Below are 25,344 nucleotides of genomic sequence, written 5' to 3' on the forward strand. Positions count from 1 at the left end.
AGAGCACTCGATTTCCTTGTGCTCCTCCCTGGATTGGGTTGATAGCACTGGGTTTGAGCTCATGTGGCAAATCCTGCTGAAAGCAGAGTCCTGCCCACTGCAGCTACTTTAAATAAAAACATGCTCATGTCCTGCCATCTCGGAATGGCAGATTAGACACAGCTCTGCCTGCTAGAGGCTCTGCAGACCCTGCAATAAGGCAGTTTACTGCCTTTTCTTGATAGACTGGGATCATAATTGCACGCTTATTTTAAGAGCAAAATTTGGAGGACAGGAAAGAAGAGCTTGTGGCTGCAGTAATGTATGCAGCTTGCTGGTGTGTTAACACTAGTATTGCTGTACCATGCAATAGTGGATATTTCTACAGATTGATCCAGAAACTACTCGTAACAAGTGACACAAAAATTACTCTTCTAATCCACTCTAAACGTTTCTGCATTCCACCCCATGGTTAACAGAGGTTTTGGAATTGGTCCAATTTAGTAGATTTTGAGGGAATTTTTAATGGAAGCCTGTACTGCTTACAAGGAAATTGTGAACTATATATTGCTTGTGAAAGGATTAAAAGTTTTGCAAAGAGCTAAGAACTCTCATGAAATCTTTCTTTTCTGTCTGGAGAATAGATATGTATTTTTTTTTCAACCCGTCTTTCCAAAAAGGTAGTTTTATAGCTGGAGATAAACTCAAATTAAGTGGAACTTGAAGGAGTATGAAAATGAAAATTAGGAAGGACAGATTAATGGAAAATGTGTATGTTTCTTGATAGCTACTTATGTTCCTTTTTCTTTAAAAACAATAAAGCCCTCATACATCATACAGATTCTTTTGCAGCATCAAGCATATGGTTGAAATACTGCTGCAGCACAAATAGTTTTGCTCTGAGTTCCCAAGGTGTTGTCACTGAACATGTTCAAGGATGTGATATTTTTGAATATATTTGCCTAAAGTTTATTTTAGAATACTTTTGTAGTTAAGCATGTTGAGACAGTTGCAGTTTGAAGTTGCTGTGGTGGTTTACATGTAATGCAAATCCCTGGTATTTATTCTTAGGTAAGAGCAGACGTTTATCCACAAAGTATTTTGGTATGAGACTTAAAAGACAAAAAATTCCATCTGTTTGGAAAAAAACCTTGTTTATATTTTAGAACGTTGGATTTTTCAGCTTGGCTCTATGTGTGCATGTTCTTTGCTTTCTAATCTTTTATTTTTAAATGAATAAAAAGCTTCTTAGTGTTTGGGGGTTTTTTTTTGTTATTCCAAGACTGAGTGACTATTAACTAGGAAATGGTTGACTACAGACTAGAAAGAAGTTTCAATAAACTGCTTCAGAGTTTTTTTTTTTTTTTTTTTTTAAGTTTCCAAACCAAGTACGTATTCATTCCAAAACATATAAAAATAAAAAAATCAATGGTGTGTGTTTTCCAGCCCTCCCTGTCCTCCCTTATTCTATCCCAAAGGAATAGACAGCCTCTTTCCTCATCACACACGCACACATACCCACCCCCAACCTAAACAAACCAACTTTTGTACTTTCAGAAATTAGAGTACTACTAGTATGGATTTATGCTAAGGAAGCCTGCATTAAAGTGTGGGAGAGCCAGCAGAACACAGTTCAGCATAGCTGTGTCAACGTTCATCTGAGTAGCTGAAGAACCGTATGAGTCTGTTCTCTGTATTAGGAAAAGAGTAGGTTTGGTTTAGGATGCTCAGTTGAAATCACTAAGGGTTAGTATATCTGATATTTTTGTTTAACTTTGTTCTTTCTATATGAATCATTTAGTTTATGGTCATTTACACATAACAACAGAGGGGCCTTCAATAGCTTGGAAGTGAAAAGATTCACACACATGTTAGCACGAACATCTATTTACAGAGTGGAAACAAACTACTTTTAAACTCTCTTGTCAGCAGTATCTGAGAATACTTTTATTAGTCTATGGTTAGAGAATTTTCTGGACTGAGAAAGGCAGAGGGGAACTCAATGTGGTCTTCTGATTTCTGAACTGCTAGGTGATAAATACCATCTTCACAGTTACATAATATGTTTCTTTGGCCCCAGGTTTATGAACAGTATGTTATTTGTTTTGTTTTGTCCAAGTTGTTCGTTTGTTCGTTGGTTGGGGTGGCACCAGTCCAGCCTCTTTACTAGAGTTCTCATCATTCAAGAAGTAGGAATGAAAGAAGAAAGAAAGAACAAGGAAGGCAGTGTCATGTCATGAAGGTTAAGTTATGGATAATGCCTTAAAGAGCCAGTTTTCCTTCACGTTATATGATGGGACAAGGAGATAAAGGTGTGTCGGTGATGAAGAGGGGAAGAGTGAAATGAAGCTCTGAATTTGATCTGATTTGTTGAGGCTGCATTTTTTCTATGATTAGCGTAAGCAAGGAAGAAGCATAGCTACTCGTATCGTATCTGAAACAGAGAGCCATCTTACTCTGGAAGGACATATGAAATTATTGGCAGCTAACAGTATGGCTTTTTTACCTCTTCAACAGGAAAAAAACCAACATGATGATTGCTTAGTAAGTCCTGGTTTATTTTGCTGAACAAGAATATAAGGCTTATGTAAAAAAAAAAAGTTAAATGTTTTGGAATGAGTATTCAGTGAAAGGTTGATAATACAGCTATAAACACACTTAGCAGATGTTTGACTTTTGGGTTGTTCTGTTTTGGGACCCAAGGTACAAACGTGCTTTCATTTTGTAGTGCTAATTAAGTCTCGGATCAGAGCAAAAATATAACCTTGGAGCTGTTCTTAGCTGCTGTTGATGCAGAAAATGTTAAGTCTTGAACTCCGTTTCAGTTCCTTTTTTGGTATTCTCTGAGCTGGAATCGAAGGCATGCCGTCTTGCCCATTCTGCTCTTGTGCGACCCTGCGGTAGCTGTAATCGGCGGCCTGGGAGATGAGAGGCTGGCGAGGGAGTGATTGGCTGCGGGGCTGGGGAGCCGTTTCCCGGAGTACATCTGTGTCAAGCGGAGCGAGCTAAAGCAGTCATGTATGCGCAGTCTCTGATCTCTTGGGAGGTTCATTGCAGGGTCTCGGACAAGGGCATTCTCCGTTTCTGCACATCAGCATGGAAGGAGCTCGTCCAGGGAAGAAAATGCAACCTGTATGTAAATAGCAGCTGTATAACTTAATAATGGTTTGAATGTGCTTTGATGCAAGTGATATTTAGCGGCTGTGTCTTAAAAATGCTATGCTACTACCTTAGATTCACTAGTTGTGGAAGAAATTTTTGAAAGATCTGGTGATAGGAATAATACTTGAAGTAGAGATTTCTGTATTAGAGAAGATATTTTCTTTGTAGTTAGAATTGCTTAATCATAGTAACTGGCTTAATTCAGAAAGAAAATGTGCTTTTACAATCCCGAGAGTATACTACCAGATTTTGACAGTGGTTGAGTGTGTCTTTTTGTTCGTTTCCTTTTTTCTTGTTCTTCCCCCCTCGTTATTTTGAACCAGCTTTTCTTAATTTGAAGGTTATCAGCTGTGGCTTTGAGTATTTCTCTGCAAGTATAGCAGGGAAGTTTCTGGGAAAGATCTTGAAATAGCCTATTGATTGTTCCTTTTCACGGAAACCCCAAGACAAAAAAAAACCCTTAATGAGCTGTTTAACTGAGGTAAAGCATTCATGGAGATAGAAGGAGATAGTGTTTTCTTCAGACTTGGGTGGCATAGCTGCAAAACTCCGTTTGTGGGGATTTCTACAATGAAGCAGTGAACTCTTGAGTATTAGTGTTAACAAGCTATTGCTTAGCCTCTTCTGTGGGTAGTCTTTATCCCTGATATTTAACTGCAATGCAGTATGTAACAGGGATTACTACTTTAGAGTTCCCTGGAAGCTAAAAATCTATGGGATAGAATTTTCCTAAGCCCTAAAGCTTTAAAGACCCCTGAATTGTTTTATATAAATTTTATAAGACCACCACTAAATTTTCTATTTCTTTGTGTGAGCATAAAAAGTAAGACTTTCATTTAGATATGTTAAAATGCATCTGATTGCAGTGGTCTTGTTTGTTAGGGTCTCTGTAGGACAGTGGTTGATTTTTGATTTTCATTGTGCTGCTTCCTTCAGCTCTGGACACAGAACTTTATCAGATGTGCATGTGCCTAGAAGAGTAGGCAAAGATCTGAGGTGACTAGTTATAAAGATTCTACTACTTCTGCTTTTTCTAACTGTAATTTTAGTAATTAAAGTGAATGGAGCTATGATTTTTTTTGAATGAAATTTAGTGCTGTGACACAGTGATAAAATGCAACTTTGTAAAATGACTACTATAATGTTAGATATGCAACTTGATATCTTGTGTTGGATTGGTGACATTATTTGCTAACTTTATGCATGGTTGTAAATTTTCTGGCTTGCAGTACACTCGGGTTGAATTCAAACGAGGCTTCTAACTTTAATTGAATATTCCCTTGCATTTTAGTCATGCCTTAATATTAACCAAGCCATCCTTTTTTCTTGTGTTCGTTCTGACCCAATTTTTTTTTTTTTTTTTTTTGACAAATTGCTGTGGTGTGCTCTAGTTGACGGCCGATCACTACTATGACCAGTCTCTTGTCAGTATTTATGCTTCCTTTTCTTTCTAACTTTATCTCCCAATTTAATGTTGTGTTCTGATTAACACAAGCACTTTGTGTTTGCTGTCTCCAAAGTCTGGTGTGTGAATTGTCTGGGACATGGCTTGTCTTGCATATTGTGGTGCTCAGCGTAACAGTGACCAGACTGTTGCCTGCTAGAACCCCTGAAATCAAACTAACGTGTTTGAAACTGCTTTTTTTCCAGAAGTGTAGTAGGGATCTTTTTTGTTGTCGTGTGATGGGTTTGGTTGTGTGTTTTGTGTTGTATGTGTGGTATTTAAAAAAAAAAAAACAAACCATGTCTGTCTTTACTGTCCTCTGTGTACAGTTTTGGAAAAGTAAAACGCAGCTTCTGGAAAGTCTTACTGAAATCTGTTGATGTCTGTCGGACACATTTGTCCAAACTGAAGGTTTGTGTAGGTCCTGTAGGTTTTTTAAGTCTTCTAGAAGCAGATTGGTCAGATGTATATAGTAGGGTAAGCTGAGCAGTTAATTAGAGCATTAGTAGGCTAGAAAAACTTTTCCTTGTGAAAAAGTATTCCTAACCTCTTTCGTTATAGCTATGGTCTTTCTAAAATCTAAGCATCAAACCTTCCTGTGAGGCTCCTGAGTATTGCTTTGACTAGGATAGATCTTCGTTTACATGTGAGGATAGTTGTGTAAAATAGTAATTGTATAACCACAGATAAAATTTACAAGAAAAAAAGGGGGAGAGTGGGAGTGACATCAAAGCTCTTGAGCTGTACTGGAGTCTTTCCTGTAGTGCTTGAGCAATGTCCACTGCTATGATAGTAGGAAAAAAACCCCATAAAAATCTGCAAAGCAGCTGTTCCTGTGCAAATAAGACTATAGCAAATACATCCAAGGGGGAACCCCTCAATATGGTATGCTTCCTATTTTAAACCTGGCAAGTGTTCTGTTTGTGAATTGTTATTAATTTTACTCTCATCTGTATATATTTAGAGGGCAAGGCCAGCTAAAAATTGTATGCTTACGAAGTGAGACAGGGCCCATTTATATTTGGTGCATTTTCCCTTGGCTGTTAGGCTGATGTGCTTGATTTAGAACTGGTAGTGTTTCATCACTTTGGCAACTTCTGAAGATACAGTATTGTTGTGTAGACCAATGCTGTGCCCAAAGAAGTTCAAATGCATTTATAGAACTACTTTGCAGTTCAGCTAAAGGCTGTTTAATAGGCTGAATACAATCTTCACTTAGTACTATTTAGAAAAAACTTTGTGGTTTTTTTTTTTTTTTTCCATATTCTGGCTGTCCTTCAAAGAGGCAGCAACTGGAGATGCCCGCCCTCCTGCCCACCATAGGCTCATCTTACCTCTGGTTTAAAAGCAGAATCAGTCTGACTGAGAAGTAAAACAATATATTTAGAACTTACAAGTGCTGCTGTTAGTTGTTCTTGCAGGTGAGCCATGTCAAAAAGCCCTTCGTAATTTACTCCCTCTTAACTAAGGCTACTTGATGCTCTGTATCGATAGCAGCAGGAGAGCTATAGTGTAGACCTAGTCCTGATGATTGCCAGTCGTGCAGTGATTGTCATTGAACTCTGCATACAGTAGTCACAGATGGCATTAACAAACATACTAATTTTCTGGTTTATTTTCTTAGTGCTTCCAGGGTTGCTGTCACTGTTAGGCTTGTAGTCCTACAAAATTAGGAGATAACACTGATCTTGTCTAATTTCCTCCCCTCCTCCTCCCCCTCCCCCACTAATACCCCCGAAGTATTAGTGGTTATTAGCTTGCGGTTCTGGGAGATTGAATGGATAGAGAAGGGGCTGTATGTGCATTCTGTAAATCAGAGATGTATGTTATTTCCTGACTCCGTGGAGTATTACATGTGCTTTGAATAGAAATGCAGGCTTCTGAAACAAACAGCTTGGGAAATGCTGCTGTGAAAATGAATCAAGAATTTCCCTACTGGTTCTTAATTATTCTGAACAATATATTTCAGTAGCTATGTGAGAAAACATATGAGTTTGTGTGTGTATCTATCTATAAAAAAAGGTCAGTTTTAAAATACTGTATATATATACGTATACATACACATACCTGGAAAACTGTTGCAAAATCAGATTTTGTGGTTCCTCTTTAGTTATTTTTCGAGATCTGTAGTCAAAATAAAGGTTTTCATTTCTTTTTCCAGCTAAACTTTTTTTTTTTCCAAGCAGAGCAATATTGGTATTTCGTCTTTATTTAATTTTATTATTTTTTTTTTTTTACTGGAGCCTTGATGGCTATCTCATCTATCTTCTGAATGCACATCCAGTGAAGGGAGGGCTGATGATAAAACAAAAGTACTGCTTTGACTATGCGTCCTGGGTCTAGGCCAAACCACCATTTTGAATTCTGTTTGCACTTACTTGTAAGTTTATTGGGAAGTTGCTGTAGGTTGCTAGTGTTGTATCCTCTTGAAGACAGCATGCTGGGTTGGATGGATGGTTTGATCCAGCTTCACTGCTCTTAAGCACTGATGATGAAAGTATGAAGAGCAAAGTACACTGTATCCTCATAAGCTGTTGATCTGCATATGTAAATCTGCATTAGCATGCTATATATATTTACCAGTTGGGTCTGTAAGGAGTGTGTGCTCATGTTTTGAAAGGAATGGTTTGTTGGTGCCACGTTCCAACCTAAGAGCTGAATCCCGTCTGCCAGATCTGGTGACTGTACAAAGGCAGAGATGTATCTGTGAATTCTTGTGAGGAGGAGTGGGGAAGTATTGGCCTTCTGTTCAAGCCAGAGGGGATGGGATATAATTACAGTCATATGTATGTTCAATGTGATGGTGTAGGCAGTTGTAATAGAATAATTAGAAGTCTTAAACTCTTGGCCATGGATAGATGTATAAGGGAAAAAAACTAGATGTGAATGCTGTCCATCCCCCCCCCTCCCCCAGCTGTTTTTTTTTTAGCATTTGCATCTACTTAAAGAAATGCTGCAGTGAAGGTTCTTTGTACCATGGAAGTGGTAATGTAATTTTGGGAGGGGGGGCATTGGTGGTGGTGGTTTTTTTGTTTATTTGTGTCCTCTCCTGTGCCCTACTTATCCCCATGAACGCTTGTGCTATCTCTGGTGCTGCAAGTAGTTTCCCAGTTCTATTAGGGGAGACCTTTGGGCCAAGGGAATGTAAATGGAGCATATGGACATTGACTTAGCTAAGTAACTGTTTTAAATGTTGAGCTCAAATTATTCTCCACAACTACTGTATTACTCTTGCATTTCAAAGTTTTACAGTTAAACTGTATCAACCATTTGTATGATCAATGTCTGTTACTAGGATGAATTGATTGAACTACATTTCAAGTACCTTAAAAATGTGTCGCTAGCAAGTTGTATCTCTTGGAAGCGGTTATTCAGTAATGCACTTTGGCAGCGTGCCCATCTTAAGTCTGTCATGTGTATGTGACCGCATAAGGTTAGGCGAGTTGCATGGTGAGAAGAGCTTGTACAGATGACACTGGAAAGTTTCCTTTAGATGTAATATTCTGTGCGTCATATTCGTGCCAGTCCACTAGATGGTAACTAACACATGCTGCTGGAGGTTGACAACTTAATTCTTGCAAACTTCAGTGCTTTCCTTAATTATTCATGCAATTTAAGATTGACTTTTTAAAATACTACTTTTAAAAAAACGTGTAGCATTACTATTTTAGATATGAAAAGTGTACCGCCCTAAATGAAGACAAATATTTGAGAAGGTAAATAAAATTTAAACAGTTTCTGGATACTGACTTGTCAGTAATGAAAGGAGAATTACTCTCTTCTCCTGGACTGAGAAAAGGCATTTGAAAATCAGAGGTGGCAAGAGGAATGCTATTGGGATTCTGCTAGAGCAAAGAGTATTTGAAAGTCTTGTCTGGTCTGCAATAGTTGAAAAGGGATTTCATTTTCATGCTGGGGAAAGTTGGAAAGCTGAGAAGACGTAGTATATATAGGCATCTGTAGCTGAATATGAAGGCTTTACTGGAAGGTTGGTTGTGCAGTATGTTTGTGAGTATCAATGAATTTGGTGTTAGGAAGAAGTATGCCTAGTGCGTTTTAATACAGTGTACTAGGATTTTGTGGTGGTGTTTTTTTTTTTTTTTTCTTGAAGTGATCTGGATTTGTTTTGTTTTTATAAATGACCATCTCCTCGTGAAAAAGCAAACCAAAGGTGAAGACTTAATCTCTCCCTGGGGCACCTTCGTTGCTACTTGTGTTGTGTTTTTTCCCTTCTCAATTGTTCTGTCACTTGACTGAAAAGAGAAGTCACATACGCTCCAAGTTAGTGTTAAATGTTACTTGGGCTTGTTTTTATCAGCTGTTTTTTGGGCATTTGTGGGATTATTGTACATGAAGCTTCACATGAAATGGATGGTAAACTGCAGAGGAGTGCTTGCTCTACGATGAAGTCATTCTCTGTGTCTAAAAAAGGAAGTTGATGAGTTTTAAACCATCCCACCTCTCTTTGTTTATATATGTAAAAATATTCAGAAAGTAAAAGAGAGAACTAGAATGGAAATGCGTTTTGATTCAGCAATTAAACAGTTTTCTCACTTTTGTGCCTTAAACTGGCATGGTAAATCTATAATTACTGGAAACCTATGGCCTACAGACTTTATTTTTAGTAAGGAAAAGACTGTAGTTTGGAATTACTTCTATAGTGTATTTGAGTATTTTGGGTTTTTTACCTGACCTAAGGCAAAAGTATCTTACGGTTGGATTTGCTATTGGCATCACAAATGGTTATGTTAAAATGATGCTTTGTGGGTTTTTTTCTAAACAAAGGCTGTAAATGATACACTTTTTTCATGTATGATATTTGTGGTTGCTAATGGTTTATTCTTGGAAGAGCCTTTGCATACGTTGAGTACTTTGAGATAGTGATAGAATGGTTTGCAAGGGCATACATGCCTTTCTGTAATCTAATCTCAGAAGACATGTTACTTTCACATGATGTGGTTTTGAAGGCTGCTTCTGTATGTATAAGGTTGGCAAAGTACTTCTTAATATAGTAGAGAGTGATAAATATTAATAATATATGGTTTAAGGCATACAGCAAGTACAGTTTCAAAATGTTGTTGGGAGATAAAATTTTTTTCTTGCACATATCTTTTTCGCGGTGTGTATATAGTTTTGTACCGGTATGCAATAGTTTGTATAACTTGGAGAAAAACTTTGTCTTCCTTTATTGCTCAAAACCTGTGTGTTTGGCAAGCTTCCAAGTGTCCTAAAGGGGCTCTTGGTTGTGGAGGTATCCTATCCTTAGGGAGAGGATATTTTAGCAGTCTGTGGCTGTAACCATGAAGCTAATTGAAGAGATTTTGATAGCAGTTTTCCTAATATTAGGGTTTCTCCTCTCTCATAAGTCACTTAAGATAATTTAGAGGATTTGTAATACTTCATCTGTTTCCATCTCTATTTTGAGTTTTCTGGTAACATGCAGGATTTGTGTGTGTATTTGTTTCAGTGAACTGGAGTGTACTACAGTCCTATAATTTTCTATTTCTGTGTCACTGAGGTAAATTGGAAAGTAAGTATGCTTGACTCCTCCTTGGTAGTTTTATGGCCCTACCAATGCAGTTCAATGTTTTGCTGTACTTATTTGGTGCCTCAAAAGATTGTTAATGCTGCTGCATAGAGACCTGCTATTGGGTTTATGCATGTTAAAATCTTTCTCAAGCCAAGTTGGAAAAATCCATCCTTAGTAAAGATAAGAGCCCAGACTCACTTTGCAACTGTGTTTTTTCCCTACCTCTGGAATGGCTATCAGAGAGATGACAAGAGGCCAATTACATTATGAAGGCATCTTCTAGAGGGCTCTTTAATTCCATTTTGGTGTGTAGGGTACAGGAGTGCACTACTTCTCCCCTCCTCCCCATCTTATCACCATAACATTTTCTAAGTTTCTGCCCCTTCTTTATTAATAGATCCTTGTAACATTTTCACAGATTTGCCCATCAGATATGACTTTGGATTAGTCATGTGATTTTTTTAATTGCAGCTGTCTGGAGTGTTCAGGAGATTTGATTTTTCTAATGTGCATGGAATACTCTGCTTCTGCAACGCAGAAGCAGTGACGAAGTTATGTTACTGTGTTAACGCCTTTCTTGAAAACCTCATTCTTAGGGACACAGCTCAGAATCAACCTTTATTTAGTTTTCAGGGGTTTATTCTGCCATGTGACACTCTTGCCTTTTGTATCTTGTTTATTTACATAGTGCCAGCTGCTTTTATGTTTTATGTGGTCTAACTGCTTTTAACTTTTTTTTAAACTGCATCTGAAATTTTTTTCCTGTATGTGCTGTTTGTCGTCTTCATATTCTTTAATCAACTTTCCTCAATAGTCAAACAAAGATTTGGATTTTTTTTTATGTATGTGCGCACAATACACTATAGTAAATATGTGTTTTATTAAGACTAAGGAGTTATGTGTTCGGTATCTTTTGTTGGTGTTCGTACAGTAGGTTTTAGGTTGTAGCTGTTACACAGGTATGTTGTTTTTCATCTTTGTCACCTCCCCTTGAGATGATAAACCTGTTCTGTATATAAGGTGTTGCACTATTGAGTAATTCTAAGATGAAAGTTTAGGTGAATGTCAATGCTGTTAGGATTCCCAGCCCCTATAAGACTCCTGATTTAGGTTTCCATTTTTTCATCATGAAACCATTATCACAGATCCTAAGTCGATCAATGTAAATGCACTGGTGGGCTGCTGCCAGAAGCAGTGATCAAACAGATTTATTTGTGGTGGATCTAGCTGTCATATGGAAACAAGAAAAGTCAATTTGGTGAACTGATCCAATGGGAGACTAATTAATTTGTTTAAAAACACAAAAAACCCCCACCCTATTGCTTCAGCTCTTTGTATCTGACTTCATGATCAACAGATCTGACTTAAGGAAAAAAGTATGTGGCCAAGGGAGCAGAAAGAGCAGGGACAGTATTCTTTAGCAGTTAGCCTGCCGTTATACATAGTTAGATGTAAAGTAAAGCATTACCCTTAGGGTAGGCAGCAGTTCTTTTGGAGAACCAGTTCTGCCAGGAGGCTGTAATTTGTGAGCTGTTAAAAATGCACTGTATTCTAAGGAATGCAAACATTTGGAGAAAGTCAACTTTAATGTTGTTTTGATGTCAAGTCTGAGATGAAATTATGGGATTTTTACTGTTCAGCTATTTTAAGGTTTATTTTTGTCAAGATTGAGCAAAAGACAGTGTTTAAAATTCTGCTTTAGTGATGTGCTAAATGTGATTAGAGGACGCGTTCAGAGATAAGCCTCATTCTTGAGCCTCTATTTCAGATACTGTGCTTTTGCGTTATGAGTCGTATGATTTCAGCAGTAACGAAATCTGAAACAGATCATCATGCAACTGCTGTTTTCTAACTTTGTGCATAAAAAATGTGAATTAGATAGGGGTGTGGTTAACAAGCTGTCTATTGAAACCCGACTTAAACAGTTATTTTTGGTCTTTCCAAAACTGTTGGTCTAGGAGAGACCCCCAGGTTGTGTAGTTTAACCCCTTTGTATAACCTTTGGTTCACAAAAGCTTCTTTTTTGTCCTGGAAAATCTCACATAGAAATTGTCCCCTATGCAAATGAGTTCAAGATCTCTGAATATTACCTTATGTAACTTTCTATAAATTTTCCAGTCATTTTGTTGAAGTAGATTCATTGCTGTTGAATGTAAACCTAAAGAATATTGCACTCCTGAAATGTATGTCCTGATCTTTGATACAATGAAATTGAGAGCATTGCAAATGGAAATTGCATGGTGTTTAGCCTATCTGTTGATTTATGGTTTTTCCTTCAATACAGGGTAGTGTTTTCTTGAAGAACTGGATGGGTAGATTTTCAGTTTTCTGTCTCAGTTTTGAAGAGGTGAAAAATGTGTTATTTTAGAAAACTTCAACAAATAGCTTCAGAACTGCAGAATATATATAGGGATTTAGAAAAGATTAGTTCTATGTAGTTAAACTTGTATCTTGTTTCTTTAGGGTCATGATGAAGAAGCTGTTGTGGATATGGGCAAAATCAGCTCTACTATCAACACAAACTTTGAGAAAGAAGAACTAGAGAGTAAGTTTGTGGTGGTTTTCTGTTTGCTTAACGTGCATTTTTTGCCTCAGGATTAAGGTTCTATTTTCCTTCAAGTGCAACCAGTATTGCTAAAAGGAATCAGAATTTTATGGCACCACGGAATTCTAGGAATAAAACCAGTGAACGGCGGATGACCTGCGCTGTTTTTTCTCTCTGTGCATGCTAATAAATGCTCACTGTTATTCAAATCTGTCACAGAAAAAATATTAAAAGAAAAAAGCCAACTTACAAAGCTTTCCAAGGAAAGCTTGCATCTGAGATTGTAGGTTTGAAAAATTGATTGCTGTCGGTAAGTAATTTCCCAGTGTGAATGATGTCAAGTTCTGCAGTATCAAAACTCATTGAACAGGGGCCATGAGGGACATGTTTGTTTTGTTTTCTGAAATTTAAGTATCCTTGTGAGTGTGGTCATGCACTTTAAATACTGAGAGCCTGAACAGGTAACAGTTCTTCTTACCATGGTAAGCTGTACATTCCGCAGTCTGCAGCCAGTTAAAGCATTATGGAATCCTGTTAATCTTCATTATTTGACTTGGGATCCTGCATTTAGCAACAAAAATGGCATTGAGGTAGTTTCGTATAGCAAAATGCAAAATCAGATATTTCGTCTAAGACACAATTTCTTACTGACTTGAAAAGGAAGTAGATTAAAATGAAGATTTCATGGATGCTATTTAGTGAAGCCAGAGGAAAAAGCTAGGGAGATCCAGTGTTAAAGTCTCATTTGTTCACCTTTCATATAGAATGATCTGAAGCTTAATTAGCATTTGCAAAATGCCAGAAGACTATCAGTAGATTCACTAAGCAGTATTTCCTGACAGTAGTGACTCTTGCTGCTTCAGAATGCTGAAGAGCCATTACAGCAGCAGTTTCTAGCTGAGAAAGATGATTTAGGTTGCTGTCCCATTTTCTTATACTGTGGTCTAACAAGAGACAGTTTTAAGTGATTAAAATTGTTTGTTGCTGTTGCAGTCATGCACACTCTTGCTCTGCTCCCTTCAGGCTGTTCCTGCTTTCCGTCTTGTACTGACACTTTTGTTTGTCTGACCGAACCGTAAGCCTGGTTAAGTATGTTAAGCCAGTAGAAAATATAACAGTCCTGACAAAGGAAAATAATAATAAAGAAAGATCTCAGCAGTTGAGCACCCGAAACCCACTTGCCACACGGATGTGTGCTGGTGCTGAGCGGAGGAGGGTAGTGTGAGCATGAGGCTGAGGGATGCAGTGGCTGCAACAACGCCAATTTAGATAGGGTTGAGCTTGTGGTGAAACCACTGCCGTGTCTGTTTCTGCAGTTAAATCTTCAGTGCAGATTTAAGCTGTGTCCTCCTTCATTTCCTTCTCTTGTTTTTCTCTGGGAGATGACCCAGAAAAACAATGTGTGTGTTTTGCAGGGAGGCAGGGGTTAAGGGGAAGCCGGCGTTCAGCTGGAGTAGCGTGCGGTGCAGCAGGGACAGCTGTAATGCCTCAGCCACCAAGAATGATATGGGAATGAAGAATGATATGGGAACGTTCAGGCAGCTCACTTCCCCAGTCTCTTTCGTAGCACATTCACGGGAGTGCTTCAGCGGGTACAAGGCTGTAGTTACACAAGATACTGGGTGGGAAGGCGGGGGCTTCAGGCTGCTTGAGGCAATTGCAGCGCTTGTATTGCTGACCGTGGAAAATACCCCACCTTACCCACGGCCGAAGAATAAATTAAAGGTGAAGCTAAGGCTTCTGTTTCATGACCAATTGAGTCAACATAACAGGCGATGAAAGGAGGAGATGAGGAGATGTCGCTGTCCTCACCTTACTCTTAGCCATGCAGCCGAGTGACCCAGTGTAAGTGTCTCAACGCAAGAGAGGGCTGGATATACAGAGATCAAAGAAATGACTAATAAGAAGTACCTGACAAGAACATGTATTCCAGTAGGATTATCGCATACCTGAAGCTTCATATAGGCACATGCTGTCACACATAATTAGGAATTATTTTTGGTAATTACATATATCTTGTAGTACCTTACATACTTGTAAGAAAATTGGTCCTTTTTTTTTTATTTTTAGTGGTAGACTGGGGAGAGGGAGGGACTGCATGTCTTTCAACTTTTGTCAGTGGAAGCTGTTCCCAAGTAAGAACAAGAAGTTTTTTCTTTCCTGTACGAAAGAGAAAGGTACGTAAGTACAGTTGTTTGACTCATCTAGTTATCTTCTCTGAGATTCACCAAAAGAGATTCTTTAGACTCTGGGTTTTTAGAGGATAAATTTATGTGAACTTACAGCTCTGTTTGTTTATAAGATCATTATTTATAAGCTGTTATGATTAGAGTATGTATATAGGATTGTGGGGTTTTGTTTTTAATTCTGTTATTAAAATCGTACAAGGGGAGAAAATGGATTGTTGGCTGCAAGCAGTACAAAATGTCTGGGTGGATAGTATTATTTTTCATTACTGACTTGGAAATGTTTTCTTGGAGGCTTAGGAAGATGTATAGTCAAGCATTAGGTATTGTAAGTATTTTAAGACCTGAAGCTGTTTCAGTCCAGTCTTTCAGCTTGTTTTTCTGGTGACTTGAAAAGGAGTTCTAGGAATTTGGAACCTTTCCAGAAGTGTGTGTTGATTCATTTTCAAGGAGAGGCAGCAAGCAGTTAATTCAGTTCAGCTGTGATGTGAAGCATGAAACCTTTTAAAGCCAGCATGGGCAGGTGATATTTAACTAGTTTAAAGCCTGGACAAACCCACGTTCATTGGTTTGATGCTGTAGAAGGCATAATTTTGCTACTAATACTAAAGGGAAGATTTTTTTGGTGTTGTCAGTATTGGATAGTTTTATTTTCTGGAAATTCTGTGATGAAATATTAATGGCAAGAGGGCCAGATGCTAAAGGGGAAAATAAATCTTGGAGTTAAGCTTCCCAAGCTCCGCATGCTATTTATGGTGGCTGGGAAAGTGTGGTACGTATCCGGAGTGACAGCGTTTAGGTTAGAAAGGTTAGGCACAGGCTAACTTGTTTCGTAACTCTCTTCCTGTAAAAGTAATGGGTAGAGTTGGTAAACTTCAATTATGGGCAGACTATGTGTGTACTAAATAAAGGTACTGCTCTTTACTGAAGCTCTAAGGCCTTACTTTGAAATAACAAATGTCAGTTTACAGAAGAGCTAGAAAGGGGAATAACATCTTAAAATAACATTTTTAAGAGCACCTAATGTTCTTAACTTGATGCCAGACTCTTTGAGCTGCAATGAATGAAAGTAATAACAAAGTAAGGCAGGAGGTGGAAGTAAGGCAAGAATAGCGGAGGTATTTCATGCCATCTTGTAAAAGGCATTTTCTGTTTAAATGAAAAAGAACCATGTTCTTTTTCTGTTGAACCATGTTTAAGGAAAGTTTCCTTAAACCTGAGTTTAATACGTTTAGCTTGATATTACCAGGACCTATCTTTTTAACTGTGTAGTTAGTTTTCCATCTTGATTTGAGGATACATTTACTAGATACAGTTTAAGGGACAAGGGATATATTGTTACTCTTAGCAGACCAGTTACAGGCATAGCAAAGATAAGGAGTTTACACACAACAGAAGTCTTGTTCCAGAAACAACCTGAGGTCAAGAGTGTGTGTCTCAGTAGACTAGTTTTCTGTGGCATAAATCCAAGAAGCAGCTTTCAAGAGTTAAGATGATTTAATAGCTACTCTACTCTCACAGTATCCTGTGGCAGGTGTAAGTAGTGTTTACATTTCAAGTGACCCTATTATCTCTGATACTTTCATGCTTTAGAGCCTTATTTTTCCTTTAAGAAAACATCTGTGTTTTTCAGTTAATCTCAGTTGATAAGGACAGATAGTTTAATAATCCTGCATATTTTCCCCTCTAGAACTGAATACTGTATATCTAAGTGGAAAACTTGCTCTACAAGTGTTCGCAGTTTAATGTGTTATCAGTAGTTAGAAATTATTTCAGTATTATGAAAGGGCTTTGGGAAACTAAAAGAACTTATATGGCAACTTGTAGTAGCGTGTGCTGCTAAGATTTTCAGGTGGCAGGTTTACTATTATTCTACTTTTTAGATGCATCTGAATTGCCATGAATAAAAAAAAAACCCCATGAATAGTTCCTGTAATATCCTTTAAGAAAACAAGTTTTACAGGAGCAGGTGAACACAAGTAATACAGCAGGACGTTGTAGCTGCTGGCTCTTGAGAATTGTGCGTGGTATTTACATATTTATGTTCAGTAGTAGGCTGTACTAATTTAGGCAGTATAGAACAGGTTTATTATGGTTCTTAAACTACAGAATGATTGCTTGAACCTTTAAGAGGTCCCTTAGTGGTCTAGAAAAGAACTGTGTTTAACAGAAAAAAGAATTTTGAAATGCTATTTCTCATGAAGTTGTATCTTTTTAGGTGGTCAAAAAGGTAGAAAAATGTGAAAAATAATTTAGGATGGTCATTAATGATTCTTGCAGACCACCTTTCATGCATCATCTCTAGTCATACCCCTAAATTGGAAAGATTTTGCCTGCTCTTTATTTTGAGTTGAACTGAGAGCAGGGAAAAACATGTTTATTGAGATACAGTACAGCTAGTCAGGTATATGAGACATGCTGTGAGTCATATGCAACATCAACAAAATGTTCATTTGCACCAGTTGTGCTAGTAGCTGGTGCAGGATAAATTATTTTGTCCTTATAATTCAGAAATAAATGTCTGTGCCCAGTGCTTCTCTATAAGTCACAAAAATTGAGGATGTTTTCCTAATACGATTTTTAATGCAATTTTGATTAAGTGAATTTTTTGGATTTAGGCTGCATTGCTATACCTTCATCACACACATGTTGAAAATTTAGTTATAATATATTTTACTATGGATATCCTACACTATAAAGTCCACAGGCATTTTCCTCAGGACTTCTTGTCCCATTTATTTATGCAATATTCAGACTTCTGTGTAGAGAGAATAATTGTCTTCAGCTTATTTTATTTTATTATTTGTGGTGTTCATCACAAAGGTAAATCCTTAACAAATGCTATCAAAACTGTTTTCAGACTTCCTTTGGAGAGGGAAGTTTGGCAACCTGATTGTGTAGACATAAAACTCAATACGGCATTGTGGAGGCAGGGGGTTATTCCTAGCTTCTAGAACATTCTTTTTGGAAGTTGATTCTCATTCTGCCGAACCCAGTACTTATAAATTACTATAAATTCTGCAATTTTTACTTCTGTGTTAAATTATTTGTAAATTACCGGAAAGACATACTATAAGCTCCTGGCAAGTGAAGCTTAATAGAAGTTACTTAGGACAGGAGACTTTTTTTTTTTTTTTTTTTTTTTTACATTATGAGACTTCTTGATGGTAGCCTAATGAGCTGAGTATAAAAAGAAGCATATACTAATGCACCCCAAAATTTATATTCTTTAGCTAGATAACAATTGTATAAACATAAAAGAAAACAAAATTTAGCAGTTTTGATACTACAGTTGTCCTCATCTTTGAGGCAAATTACTCAGTATTCTACAAACAGATCTTCTCAATGAGTGTCCTTGAGACACTTGTTAATTTCTTATTTGTGGAACGGTCTCAACAGCTAAGGAGCCCTTCTGCATACCGCAGTTGATGAATGGCTGTTGACAGGATGTTTTATCTTGCTACAGAAGACGTTATCTAACTTTACAATCTTACTGACTGAGTTAGGACTGTATAGTACTATTCATACTGAAACTAAGTCAATATTTTTGCATATATTGTAAGTAATTCATTAGAATAACAATAGTTTTGATTTTATTTTTGTTTAAAAGATACGTAGCATATATAATGTATAAATCTGTATGGTATTCTATTTTGCTTTAAGGTAAACATTCTCAGCTTTTAATGCCTTAGATTTATTTAATATTGCGACCTAGGTTTTGCTTTATGGGAAGTGTAGACTTCAGTGTTTTAAGTGATTTCTGCATGGAAATTGCAATACACGTGTAGGGAATCATAAAAATAATTTTAGCTTACCTTCCCTTCATATGTAGCCAATTTCAAGCAGAAGACCTTTATATAAATACTGAACCTTAAGTGAAAATAATCTTTGAAGGAGGTGATGCAGCAAAGTGTTTTTCTTTATGCAGCTGCTTTTTCTGTAGAGGTAGAAGGCAGTGCTGAATATGCTACCCTTGAATTGTTAAAATTTCTAACAAGTAAGGCCAGATTATCCTATAATCACCCTCCAAACCAAACAAAACTGTTCAATCACATTGTCTACCCTCTGTAATGGTTTTTCAAAGTGAATCAGCATTTAAACTTAAACGAGTTCATGAGAACATCTGTAGCAGACAACAACTTTGCTTATACTTAAATCTTTAAAATCCATTTTGGGTAATGTACATGATAATTTTAGCATTTCTTCTGAAAACAGAGTTGTTTTTAAATGGATGTCATTCAAAACGTCTTTTACATAAAGATGTGAAATAAATATTTTAGGTAAAATAGACTAAGATGGAAGCAATGCTTATTAAAAGTTCATGATATATAAACTGCGTCCTAACATTTTTTATTTTTGAATGTTTTATCTGAGAGAACATTATGTAATGTTTCTGTTCTGACTGCGTCAGAAATTTTATAAAAAGGTAACTAACTGCAGTTTTATATTCTGAAACATATGTCAAATTGTTATTCAAGTAGTGCAGCCATAAAACTTTTTTACCAAACAGCACCAAATGAAACTTAAAACTTTCAGTGAACTTGAGATGAGGCAGAAGAAATAGACGACTGTACTCGATTCTGCAGCCTATTGTTTCTTGATGGCTTCTCGTAACATTTATCTTACTATTTTTTCTCTCTTTAAAATCAGTTGTTCAAAAACTGGCTGAACCTGTGACTTGATGGATGTCAGAAGTTTTCCTGAATGGATGACTTCTCTGTTTGCAATGCACTGAAAGCTAAAGTTTCACAGCACTTAAAGCTTTTGAAATGTGAGATTTTTTTTCTGAAAGTTTTTTTATTTTAAAAAGAACCTGTGAAAGTTTCAGTTTTTCTCAGAAAGAGTAACTGTTACATGAGGCAAGATTCCCTCTCTTAATGTTTTTCATATCTTAAAATGTCAGGAAATAGATGCATTTGGGGGCAAACTGATCCATTTAAAGATGCATGCAGCAGTTGTGAGAGAGAGGGATCAAATGTGTAATTAAAATGTATTTGTGACCCATTGATGAAGTGGGAAAACCTTCTTGCAAATGCATCTTCTGAAATACTTTACAAGCACAGTGATATGAATGTGGAAGCCTTGTGTCCTTACGGGGTACACATCCGTGAAGGGCTGAAAACACTGGTTTCTTCAGTAGTGGGCAAAGGGCCAATCTGCAGTCTTAATGGGACTTTAGCTTGAATTGGGTGTTTCTAGGTTTTCTCCCCTCCAACAGAAACAACTCCTTCAAATTATTTCGGGTGTGTATCCTTTTTCCTGAGCTCTGCTGCAGAGACAGGCTGGACCAAGAATCTTCAGCTCGGATAAAGCGTGGGGTCTAACTGCGGTCTGACGTGGATGTACGATGCAAGGACAGCTAGTCCCCCTCCCACAGGTACCCAGTGCTGGCTCCTCTCCCAGGTGAGGGAGATAGGTGCTGGCAGTGGACCACAAGGACTTGGGGTGGGCAAATGTGCTAAAATCCCTGTGTAGCTCTGTCAGCTGGCACTAAGCTTGACCTGTTACTGTTACTACTGGCATGTCTAGTGTGATTACTGGTAATGCCTTCTTGAATGTTGTTGATTGTGTCAGGCAGAAGTATTCAGTGCATTTTTTTCTTATGGCTGCCACTACCAACTCGTGTTGGGTTTTAAGTCAGAAAAATGAGAAATCTGGCATTTACAGTTTCTGCCAGTCAGTGTGATATGATGCTTTCTTCCATTGTTTAGTGGGAAAAACACTCCTGAGCCGCTTTACCGTATGCTATGCATACAAGATTCGTGGATTTAACTTCTCAATTTTATCCGTCCCCAGTATTTTAGTATAAAGAGCATATTCTCACCTATACGTAATTACTAGGAGCAACAGGAGACTTCAGAATAGAACTCAGGAAGTTTACCAGATTCTAAAGTATGCTGCACTGTGGAGAACCTTTGGGCTCCAGCTACGGCGTGTAACTGCCCTGTGAAAGAATTTTCTTTACTCCTTTATACAGAAAATTTTGTTTCAAATGTTTTATTCTGAAAGCAAGAAACAATTTTTGTCAAATAATTCTTTTAACAATGCACAGAAAAGGAATACTTCATAATAGTAGGGCTTTTTTTAAATAGAGAATTCATGCATGGAAGAACAATATTATGTTCTTTATAATATTTTATGTTCACTTTTACTACGTTAATTCCTTTGAAAATTTTACTTTTTTGAGCACATTTCATGTGAGAGAAGTTCATAAAATAAGCTAAAATACTACTGTTTATTTTGAAATATTTAGTTTGTCTCACACTAAGAACTTCGCTATCAATATTAAATTGTACGTTTAATTGCTGCATTTCTGAAGTATGCATTACTTTTAGTTAGAAAATTAGAGAATTAGCATAGTAGTAGAATTTTCAGTGGATTACTGGCTTGAGTGAATTTCCAGAATTTTTATTACAAATAACTTTAAACAAAAGGGGGTGTGTGTGTAAACGAGGAATTCTACTTGTTCCTTAAGTTTCACAAGAGCAGAGAATATTTGGAGAAGACCTTGGCCTGTGAAGTTTTTTGGGGCATGAAAAGACTTTCTTGTTCTCACTTTTTACTTCTTCCATCCGCCTAAGATTATTTTTCCTATTTTATGCTTCTACCTCTGGAGCAGACCTGTGGCAGAAGACATAGAAGTTGTGCTAATAAATTGCATTGAGCTTATTTCTGTGCATACGAGTACTTTCTGTGATGTAAGGGGAATTAATGTCAGGGCATGAGATGATGATCGATTTCAAATGCCTCCTACTAGGGTAATGTGTTTGGGAATGTGAGTTAGAAGACATCGAACAGCTGCTTTCCCCCCCCCCCCGCCTTGTTTTATGGTTTTAAGGAACAGATTAGGATCTCTCCTGCAGATCCTCCAGTTTTTCCATACTGGAAAGGTCTGTGGTGGGACAAGATAGATTATGATATTATTTGATTAAATAAAGGCTTCTCTGTAAAATAAATGGTCTATGTTCAGATTATTATTTGAAGATTTTTGGAAAAATAGTAATTCTTGTTATGAAGTTTGTCTTCAGCAGACTATTGGAAGCTTATGGAGAAGACAGTGCCAGACTCTTGTCCCAAGATGCAGTATTGGAAGTGCTGATTGGATATTAGGAAATCTTTTTCATGCAGTATGTTGTTACGTGTTGGAATAGGTTGCCCGGAGAGTTTGTAGAGTATCTATCCTTACAGATACTCAAAGCGTGACTGGTTGTCATCCTGACCAACCTGATAAAAAAAGATTACTTCAGCTTTGAAGTTGGCTGCACTTTGAGGAAGACTGGACCAGATAGCCCATCTCCAGATGTCCCTTACAGCTGCAATTACTTAATATATGATCTCTGCAGTTTAAATTTCTAAGTAAGAGGATTTCAGAACTCACGCAGATATTAACTTGATTTTCTTTGCTTTCCCTTGTTAACATGGGAAAGAATGTCCTTTGTATGAAGCTTAAAGGGCATCTAGCTAACAAAATGATGGTTAGAAAAAAGGAAGTTCTATGTGGAATTGTACTTACAGAGTTGCCACATTTTTGGATACATGTTTTTGATCTCTCTCAGCCTTTAGAAGTCTTCTGTTACCATTTTCTTAAGGTCTTTGGGGAGAAACCAGGGAACTTACAGGGCATTTTCTATTCTGTCAATTTCATAGGATTTGGTATAAACTGACTTTTGGAGTAAGACCAACCATGTGATGGAGACATGTAGCAAGCTCCTAACATTTAAATTTGTTTCATACTGATAAGGACCTTAAGTAGTAAATACTCTTGGTGGATTTGGACAGCTAAGCTTGGATAAAGTCATGTTAGATTAAAATGAACAATTATCTTTTGAGCTTTATATTACTAAATTTAGTATCGGGCAGTCTACTAATTCTATTGATTATTGGTTTAAAGTAATTCTATAACAAGCTTTGCTTGAGAGTGGTACTGTAGTACAGATGTTTGTGTGAATAAAGTTTTGAAGGTCACATAATTGGACCTTTCAAGCTTTTAAAAACAATATTCATGTAAAAGGTTGGGTTTCCTTTAGAAATAACACTGATGCTAGTAATAAGAATTCAGACCTTTCTAGAATTAACTTTTTCTCCATTGCTTTTATATTACTTGCCTTTCTGGCTTTTTTTGGCCAGGGTGAAGGGAACTAAGTTGTTTTGCCCAATTCATTGGGAGTAAAGCAAAAAAAAAAAATCCCTGTGTTTTTGTTTTTACTTGTAAATTGTGATTAGTAAATCTTTATCTGTCTATCTGCAAACATTAATTGCTCCTATCTGAATAATGAAACTTAAGGGAACACAGACCTACTCAATATAACTGTTTTTAAAGGGCTTCTTAGTGCTTTGCTTTGTGGAGTTAGAATTAAAGTTAAGCTTGTCCAAATTTTATTATGCGTTTTTGCCCTGCCTTTTGGATTTGAATATATCTGCAACATGTTTTTTGGTAATCGTGGTAGTATACTCAAGAGCAGTAGTTCTGGATTTCCTATGTAGTAGTGGAGATGTTTTTGTTTGTTTATGTCTGTGATACCAAAAAAAGCGTCCCTTTCTTAAGGAGTAGTCTGGTGCACTCACAAGATGCTGTTTGCAATAGCCAAACTTTTCTTGGTTAGTCTATTGTATTGGCACCCCTCATGCTTGCTCCAGAAAAGAAAACAAAAAAAAACATTCAGAGGCTCTTCTTCAACATCAAGTTTTTTTCTTGAAGTTATTCTGATAGAATTACATTGGATTGTGAAGCATTTTACCTAATAACAGCTGAAAATCATCTTGCTCATCAGCATTTCACAGTAGTCCCAAAACACACTTGCAGGTGTAGCAGACTGATCACTTCGCATACTCAGAAGTGATATGGGGAAGGTATTTTTGTTTTACATTTGCCTGCAAGGCAGTGTCTACATGAGGAAATAGCCATTCACACAATAGTTGCTTCTAGGCAATGTGGGCTGAAGGGTAGGATACCCATTGCTAGCCTCTTCCCCCATGGTACCCTAATCTGTTAGGGTAATGAGAAGGCGCTTTCTTTAAAGTTCCCTTCTGGAGTAGAAAGTAATATGGGAGGTTGTGGGCTGGCTGCTCAGGTTGAGGACTAAGTTGACAGTGGCTATTTGGTGTGCCTTGAAGCAGCTCTGAGGCATCTGGATGTATGATAGTTGAGAGGTCAGTGCATTTTGGGTAGGAAAGCAATTTGCAATGGTTGCAAGTTGTTTAAAAACACCTTTGGTTTGTTGCTTGTTTCAGCTCGGTTGTCCCTAGCTTTTACCTGTTCCCTTACAACACATCTGCTCTCCTTCAGATTTCTTCTGTTGAAAAAAAAAATAAATTCAGTCAGACTGCGGTTTCATAGTAGGAGACAGACTTCTCGTTTCCTTGCTCCACCTCTCCTCTGTGCAGCAACATACTCTTTGTTTTCACTATGGAATAGATCACAGTATTACATGTGCTAATTTTTGCAGTACCAGGGTAAATTGTTTAAGATGGAGGCTCTTGGGAAAAAAAAAAGTACGGGATTTTTGTTTGTTCTTTTGTACAGAAAGCAATGTGGGATTTTTGTCTTAATTCATGGGAACAGCAGGAGACCAAAATATGGAAGTCCTTCTGATTTTTCAGGAAGTAAAATCTTGAAAAACTTCAGATTCCTGAAATTTTCTAGAGTGTAATCACCTGCAAGCTTTTTTGTGCAAAGCACATGCTTAATGCAGTCTTATTAAGACTATTAAAACAAGTTGATAATATCAAATACTCTTATTACTAGGAATACGTTTGAGTTTCTTGTACGGAAAAAGTTTCTGCAAAAAAAATCAAACGCTTTGACGATGAATAAAACTGTTTAACTACAGTTTAATACTTGCTAATTGAGTACATAAAATAGAGTAAAAATTGTAGCAGGGGTGATAACAGCGTTTGCAATGAGTGGTGGGTCACTCGCTTGCACCAGGCAACTTTGAGCGGGGTATGGCGAGTAATGCAGCTGGTTTTGAACCTAGTACTTTTTGCTTTCCCTATACGTAAGATATTGTATCCTGATGGTATCAATAGCATGACTATTGTTCATGGTACCTAATCATATTCTATAAAAAGTGCATTGATTTGTGTTTAGGTGTCACATTTGCATTAATTTCTCTGGGAATTGCGTTGTGCAGGCTGCCTGGCAGGGGCTGAGTGTTCTTGTTGGAAGAAGCTTACAAAAGAAGTCTCTCTTTATAAATAGGACTGATGAATGCTTCAACAAATTAATCTGTTTTCCACTCTTACAGGGAAACAAATAGCTTTTAATATGCTTAATTTCAGATTTGGTCATAGTGCCAATCAGTCGTCTCTAATTAAAACTAGTGTTGGAAGTCTGTCAAGAATCGGGTTTTGTAATTTGAATCGGCATCTTGACCAAATTAATTAAATGTTGAACTTACTCACGCATTATTACTGATTTTTGCTTAGTCTTTTTATTCATGTAGCACTGTAAAAATACTGCTTTATAAAAGTCTTGTGTATCTTTTTGGGCTTAGAC

At 37.2% G+C, this 25,344-nt stretch overlaps 1 protein-coding gene across 4 annotated transcripts in view; it reads left to right on the plus strand.

Moving 5' to 3' along the window:
• Window positions 1–2,966: 2,966 nt before the first annotated feature.
• Window positions 2,967–25,344, plus strand: part of SLC4A7 (solute carrier family 4 member 7) — a 64,308-nt gene continuing 41,930 nt past the window's right edge. For 3 of the 4 annotated variants that reach the window (XM_074151178.1, XM_074151179.1, XM_074151182.1), the window contains exons 1-3: window positions 3,076–3,111; window positions 3,388–3,399; window positions 12,579–12,660. In XM_074151178.1, the coding sequence (XP_074007279.1) occupies window positions 3,076–3,111; window positions 3,388–3,399; window positions 12,579–12,660 (130 nt within the window). Of the gene's footprint in view, window positions 3,112–3,387; window positions 3,400–12,578; window positions 12,661–25,344 lie in introns of all 4 variants that reach the window. The other variant, XM_074151180.1, reaches the window with a different exon arrangement.

Source organism: Numenius arquata, chromosome 7 (assembly GCF_964106895.1).
Source record: "Numenius arquata chromosome 7, bNumArq3.hap1.1, whole genome shotgun sequence".
Taxonomy (NCBI): Eukaryota; Metazoa; Chordata; class Aves; order Charadriiformes; family Scolopacidae; genus Numenius; species Numenius arquata.